This window comes from Lactuca saligna, chromosome 6 (genome assembly GCF_052625555.1).
Source record: "Lactuca saligna cultivar CGN05327 chromosome 6, ASM5262555v1, whole genome shotgun sequence".
Lineage (NCBI taxonomy): Eukaryota > Viridiplantae > Streptophyta > Magnoliopsida > Asterales > Asteraceae > Lactuca > Lactuca saligna.
The window spans coordinates 136708234-136715634 of NC_136422.1; the positions used below are offsets into that span (position 1 = coordinate 136708234).

At 29.4% G+C, this 7401-nt stretch overlaps 1 protein-coding gene across 1 annotated transcript; it reads right to left on the reverse strand.

Annotated features, from left to right (window-relative positions):
- Positions 1 to 837: 837 nt before the first annotated feature.
- LOC145001744 (transcription factor bHLH157-like) lies at positions 838 to 4927 on the reverse strand. Its single transcript, XM_078961093.1, has 10 exons — positions 4287 to 4927; positions 3753 to 3839; positions 3533 to 3635; positions 3347 to 3388; positions 3171 to 3230; positions 2247 to 3077; positions 1995 to 2096; positions 1766 to 1894; positions 1354 to 1485; positions 838 to 1247 (listed from the first exon to the last, which is right to left on the reverse strand). Exons 1-10 carry the CDS (start codon positions 4394 to 4396, stop codon positions 1065 to 1067), a joined length of 1779 nt encoding a protein of 592 aa, XP_078817219.1. The 5' UTR covers positions 4397 to 4927; the 3' UTR covers positions 838 to 1064.
- Positions 4928 to 7401: the final 2474 nt, after the last annotated feature.

The window sequence follows — 7401 nt, forward strand, 5'->3', positions numbered from 1 at the left end:
GGACAAACCATGATGGTCAAATTACCAAATCATCCTGTTATAATTATAAAATTTTCCTATGATATTTAAAATTTAACAATAATATATATATATATATATATATATATATATATATATATATATATATATATATATATATATATATATATATATATATATAGAGAGAGAGAGAGAGAGAGAGAGAGAGAGAGAGAGAGAAACCACTATAAGCACCAAGAATAACTTGGAAGGACTTTAGATTATTGTTTTCATGCATTAGTGAAGGAGAGTCTTTTTTATTTTTTTTGTTTTTAATTATGACATGGCATGAGTGAATGATGATTTTTAATTTTTTTTTTTTAATTATTAAGTGGAGGAGTTGAGGATGATATTACCGTATATGAGGTTTCGGATGGTATTAAGTTGCATAGGGGAGACGTAAACAAGAGTGGTTGCGTGGTATTTTATTCTTAATGTTCTTGTTCCACTTTGTTCTACCCTTTTGGGTGTGACTAAAATATGAAGGTTTAGTCCCATTTAACTTAGTCTTTGTTCCACTAAGTTCTAGTCCCATCTCTGCTAAACTCTACTTCAAATGATCTTGTTTTATTCCGTTCCATAGTTCCACCTACTAAATGATTTGGTGCCTTCATGGCTCAAAATCATCTTACCGATTGAAATATGGAGGGGTCACCAACTGAGATAGTATTCATGGAAAAAGTACATGCATGGTCTAACTCTAATGTGAGGTGGTCATCGTAAAAGTTGGTGGTGGTGTATTGAATAAATAAAGTACATTTATTAATAAAAAATAAGTTTGTAATTATGGAAATTTATTGAATATTGGCAACTATGTAGTGAATGAAAAAAAAATAGTAAATTATGTGAAGACATCCGAATGTCAACTAAAATAAAAGTTCAAACTTTTTATGAATTGTATCTATCTATCCTCCCACAATAATATATTGACCCAAGTGTCATACCGGCTTACCAACATTTCTTTCGGTTCTTATTTCCTCGAACACAAATCACCATAATTACAACATGGTGCTAGATGAACACTCAAAGCATTCTTACAACCTTGGTTACAAGTTTACACAATGCTGCATATCTACCAAATTCATAAGATTTTGTATTTCAAATTGATGGAAATCATCGAGTAAAGAATTCCCAGCTTTCATGCATGTTTTATCCTCATTAGGATCCATCGTTTGTAGAAACTGAACCAGCCCTAAAAATATCTCATGTCTTGTTACATTCTTGTTAACCTATAAAAAAAGATTACAAATTAAACAAGAATAGACTTATCTTTCCGTTTATGTTTTCTTTAATCATGATTTTTCATTTTCTAATGTGAAATCTTTAATATGTTACCTCGGGTTCAACTATGAAACGTGCATAAATTTTATCACCACGAGCTTCCATAACTCCCTTCAAGATTATCAAGCCAAAACGCCGGATTATGTCCATTATCTCAAGAAAGAATCCTTGTTCTTCGCAAATCATCTAGAATAAAAAGTACATTCGATCTCGTCAAGATTTATGGATAATAAGTTAAGTTACTAATACATGACATTTTAGTACACAAGAAATAATAAGTTACTAATATATGACATGACAATGTAGAACGAGATATAATACAACCTGACATGACTATACAAGATGAAACAAGATTAGGCATGATATTTTTTTTGGTGGGAGAAATAATTATGGTTTTCGTCTGCCTCAATCAAATAGATGTCAAACACAATTCTTGTTATTTATAAAAAAATGACAGTTCATTTACCTCTATAACCATTTGACCAGTGGCACCAAGGTCCTCAACTATCAGCGGGCAAACCATCGCCTGATTTCCCAATTCGCAAGCCCATGTCACACCATCGGTGCTCGGATCATTGGAATCAATGCTATTACGCTGATCAAGAATTCAAAAATTGTGTTACATTTATGGTTTTTTAATGCTAATGGTTCAAAATAAATACTATGAAACTCAAGAACATCACTTTTATTCTCACCTTCGGTTCTTCAGCTTGTTTTATTCTGTCTGATTGTTTCGTTACACTTTCCAAGAACATCATGTGTTTAATGGTCCGATCCAACAAACAATCGATGCTCATCTATCAATCACAAAACACAATTAGAAACATCAATCACAAAACACAATTAGTACTGAGTCTTAACATGAGAACTCTATCTTCAAATTCTAAATGAACTGCCTGAGTTAAGTAAATGACCATTTTACCCTTCTATTGAATTAAAGACTTTACCTTCTCGCCACTAGGAATCAATTGTCTCAACTCCGCCATTCGGTCCAAAATCTGTTGGCGGTCTTTGGGTCGGGGTCGAGTCCCGGGTTTAGCCTTTTTCTTAGCGGGTTTAACCGGTTCGACCCGCTTCTCACCTTGTAGAACCACACTCGAACCACTCCCACTATATCCATCAACCATTTGCAAACTTGTCTCTAATTTAGGCATAATCACCTCTTTTTGTAAAGAACTCACTTCCCACTTACAATTTCCTATCTTCCTTCGTTTCACTGAAACCTGATCACCCTCGATGCAAGATGTTGAAACGACATCTGAAATACCAGAAATACCCTCCAAAAGCTCTTCAATCCCGAGTTTCGAGAATAACCTTTCTTTTCGACCAAAGGAAGTAATGTCATGATCATGTTGGGCTGGTTTTGGTTTTGATTTTGATTCTGAACTGAAAGAATGGAAACCCGAGCGAATTCCACCTTTCACCGGAGCTAAAATGGCTTCCAAACCTCCATTGTTTCCGATCACATCAACATCAATACAAGAAATCGTCGGAGATTCACGTTTTACATCAGAATCGAAGGGGTTGAATCCTATCGATGGTGAGAATAAATCATTCTTGATCGGTGGAGAAAACCACTGAGAAACATTGAAGTCTTCAGTTCGAAAGAATTCATCGGGAATTCCAAAATCCGGGAGCGAATCAAAAACAAGATTCAGGTCTTCGGAAGATATCAAGGATTGATTTAAAGAATACGAATCAAATTCAGGTCTTCCACCGTTTACGATTTCTCGAAAGATTCGTTTTGTTTGATTTACGAATTCCATATTTTCCAGAATCTGAATCATCAAAACGTATAGACTAATTAGATTTAAGGATTTTTGTTTCAAAAAGTATAAAAAAAAAGTGGTTTTTTCGAGTGATTAATTAACCTTCTGATTTGACCCAAATTGTACAACTCCTTGTGGCTCCACAGGGATGACTACAATTGTCTGCAAAACGAAAGTGATAATGAGACCAACGTACAAACAACCATGCAAAAAGTACAACTTCATCTGTGGTGGACATACGGTGGCACCACCATTAATAATCCACCTGAAATTCGTACCTTCATGCCGGAAGAAAATTGACGACGAAATTCATACTCATCCTGAAAATTAAGTTAAAGGGTGTCACTTAGAACATTAAGAAAGGATCCATTTTGGAGTTTAATCATAAATGTTTGATTTTTTCAAGAAAGATGACAACTTTTTATATAAATATGAAAGATGAAAGAAAATATATAATGAAATACCAGAAACATATCCCAGATCGAACCCGAAAAACTGTGTTGTTTGTAATGATCTTCTGAAGTCATCCACATGTGTTTGTTAGTGTAAGCAACTTGCCCAATTATCCTTTAACAAATCAAGAAATGAAAATATTATCATAATCAACGTTAGAAAACTAAGCATGATTAAAAAAAGTTAATTGTTTTTATAATTTATACAAAATTTAGGGATAAATGAGCATACCCTCCTCCAATTGGTACTTGAAGAAGCGAATTATCGATCAAACTTTCGAATTTTTCATCAAAGTATGCATCTTGCAAAGTCGGCAATCTATAAAACAAAAGATAATTTCAAGGTTTCAAGAATCAGTCAAAATGAAATTGAAAGTAAAATGTGATAAATTAATATTTCTTAAAGCCAATTAATTAATAAACTTTAATTTGGAAACACTAAAACATGGGGAGTATCTTCTTGGTGCATGGAAATAATGCATTAAATAACAATGCTACGAAGATCTCACTTCCAATCAGAATATAATCTTGTCATTTTCTTGATACCCAAAAAAACACTTATTATCGAAAGAAAAAAAAAAACTCATTATCCAAAAAAAAAAAAGAAACCCATATCAAGATTACGCAAGATGAACATGAAGATTGGAATAGAATGAATGTATGCAAGAGAATGAGTATCATAATGTGTAGATATTCTGTATATATGCATATATAACTGTGTATCTATATATGACTATAAATGTGTGAAGAAGATGAAGAGTCATACGAGGAATTTGGCTGTTGATAGCTCCAAAAAGCACCGTAACACCATCCATAATTGCAACAAAGACTCTTGAGCACATTTTTAACGATTGAATCCTTCTGAAAGGTACCCATTTCACCCAGAAAATCAAGAATCGACACTAAATTGGCTTCTTCTTCTTCTTCTTCTAATCTTCTTCTTTTGCGAAAAAAAGAAAAGGGTGTTCGATCGTCTTCTTGTTGTTCTTCGAGAGACTACGAAACCCACCTGCAACAACGAGTGCTTTGGGAAAGTAATATGCGTAAAAAGCAGTTATGGCAGAGTTGAAGAAACAAGAAATTCGGGTTTATGAAAGATGATGATATATAATTTCAGAAAGGGAAAGCTGAGTTTTTATTTTCCCAGAAACGAATGAAGCAAATGGTTTGTTATGTCTTGTTGTTACACTGGCAGAAACAGTACTACAAGATGATGATTCTTCTGTTTCAAGATTATATTTATTTATGATTAAATAATAAACAAATGGCATCAAATGTCTACTGGAAAAGCTGTTTTGTGCTCAAAGCTAAAAAACACACAATACCTAATAAAGCTGTCTCTAGTATGAGACAGAAAATTGGTGTTTTTAAAGTTTTTTTTTTCCTTTGATAGAGGTAACCATTTCGCTTTCTTTTTTGGAAAGATGAATATTTTGTTGTTGGATTTTATAATAAATTCAAGATGGGATAAAGACATGTAATGTTTCAATTACCACGTAAAACTTTTATGTTTAAACAAACTCAAATTTATAAGAAAATTGGACGATTTTTAATTCTATCTTGACTCGATATGAATAATAGCATCTTTTTGTCAATTGCTTTATTTGATTTTTGGATGTAAAAGAAAATGTATAATTTTTGTGATATTTGAATTTTTTGTTTTTCATTAGAGAATAAATTTTAGAAAAATTGTAAACTACATTATGTGAATGACGCATGAGCTGAACACGCTTTGGTGTCCATCATGCATGAGATCACTTGTGTAATGTTGGTAATATTGTGAACGTATTAGAGTAAAAGCATCTTGAAAAATTAATCTATTCTGTAACTTAAAATTAATTACGTATCATTATATTATTAATTTTAACATATAATTAAATAATCTCTCCAATGGTTAACCATTTTTAATAGTTCTTTTTTTTATTAATTTTATCCTTCAATATTTAAAATATTCTTTAAAATCTCCTCCATTTAGTTAGTCATTTTAAACATATATTATATTTTATAGATGTTGAATGTCACAACCAAGTCAAAACAGAAATAAATTGGGTATTTAATTTATAAACTTAAAATATGAAAAAAAAAAAAAAAAAAAAAAAAAAGTTACAGCATACATATGAGAAAAAGATTAAAATACCGTGTAATTCTTATAAGTATTTCATAAATAAAATGTCACTAAATATTTAACAGAGATAATTAACTTGTACAAAATTTACAAATATTTAAAACTAAAATACAATTTAGAGGTAAAAAAAATATGATTAGAAGATGAGGAGGTTAAATAAACTAAACATGAAATTATATTTACCATTCCACATATATTAAACAATGAATAAAAAAACCAAATAAGGTTAAATCTTTAATGATAATAAATCATAAATAATTTAAAACAAATAGTAATAATTCCTTATCATTATTCTAATAAATAAATAGTTTTAATCTCTTTTTGCCAAGTGTGACTCTAATACAACTTTTCATTAATGTTATACCATGTGTCATGTACATATATATTAGGCAACTTCTTTTAAAATTCAAATTTACATTTTCTAATTATATGTTAAATTTGAAGTTATAATAACTTTAAAAAACTGATATATCTTTTAATTAATAATTTATTTAAAATGATTTATTTAAAATAACTAATTAATAATTATAAATTTTTATTATAAAATTTTAATTAATCTTATAATCGTGGTTCCCACGGGTTATAAATTAGTGATAAAATAAACTTCTATTAAGGATGTAAATTCTCATTGTGGGGAGAAGAGCTTAATTGTAACCATAACTAGCTTATTCAATATTTTTTGTTTTACGCTTTTTTTTTACAAATTTTATCTTTATTAAATGTATATGAATATACTGAAGGTAGAAATTTCAGCAATTGTGAATAGTTTTTATCCTCATAAAACATGTATAAAGAATTAAAGATATATAAATGCTATAATCTTTTTTTTTTCTCAAAACATAAACATAATAACTTTAGAAATTACATAAATAAAAATTGATCGGAACTAAAAATAAGCTGATCTAAGAATTTTTTTTTCTTTTCCTTTTTCTTTTTGTCAAAGTTAATGTTTCCAAGTAATTGATTTGGTGCTTTTGTACTTAAAAAAATGAAAACAAACTATAGTGAAAAGCTTAACACCTTGAAAGCTTTAAGAAAGGGTTTCATCAAGAAAATAAATTTTTATTGATTGTATCATAACAATAATAAGATTTATGTATGCAAAGACAATTTCGCCTATTGATTCTAGATGAAAAATAGCATATAGGTCATATTGATTCATTCTATACCTTTATTATTAATTACATCATTTCAAGAACACTTTAGAGAATATGCTTATTATAAGGTTCACCAAACTATCCATTATTATTGGCCTCATTTTGACTATAAAAAAAACTCTGTACTTTCCATTAAACTTCTCAAAAATTGCTTTAACGCAATTCCTCTAAGATAACCTGACTTATTTGTTATTAATTAAACTCATATCTTCAAGTTGCATTGTACATAATATCTTTTTTACATACATAAAATTTTTAAAAAATTATATTGTATAATTATATAAAGCCTAAATTATTATATATGGAAAATAATATTATATACAAATTATTTTTATTTTTCGTTATATTATAAAAATAGGAAAGAGAATACTTGATACATAACCATGGGTGACCTTGCATGTCATTAAACATATATTTAACCATATCATAAGTTTCTAATATAACATTTAAGGTATTTATTCTAAGTTTTAAATTCAACCTTAAATCGTAGCCTTTTGAAGTTTTAAAAGACAAATAATTTTAGTTTAACCTCATTTCTATATAAAATTAAGACCATTTTAGCCCCTTCATAATACCCTAATAGGCTTACTAAAATCACG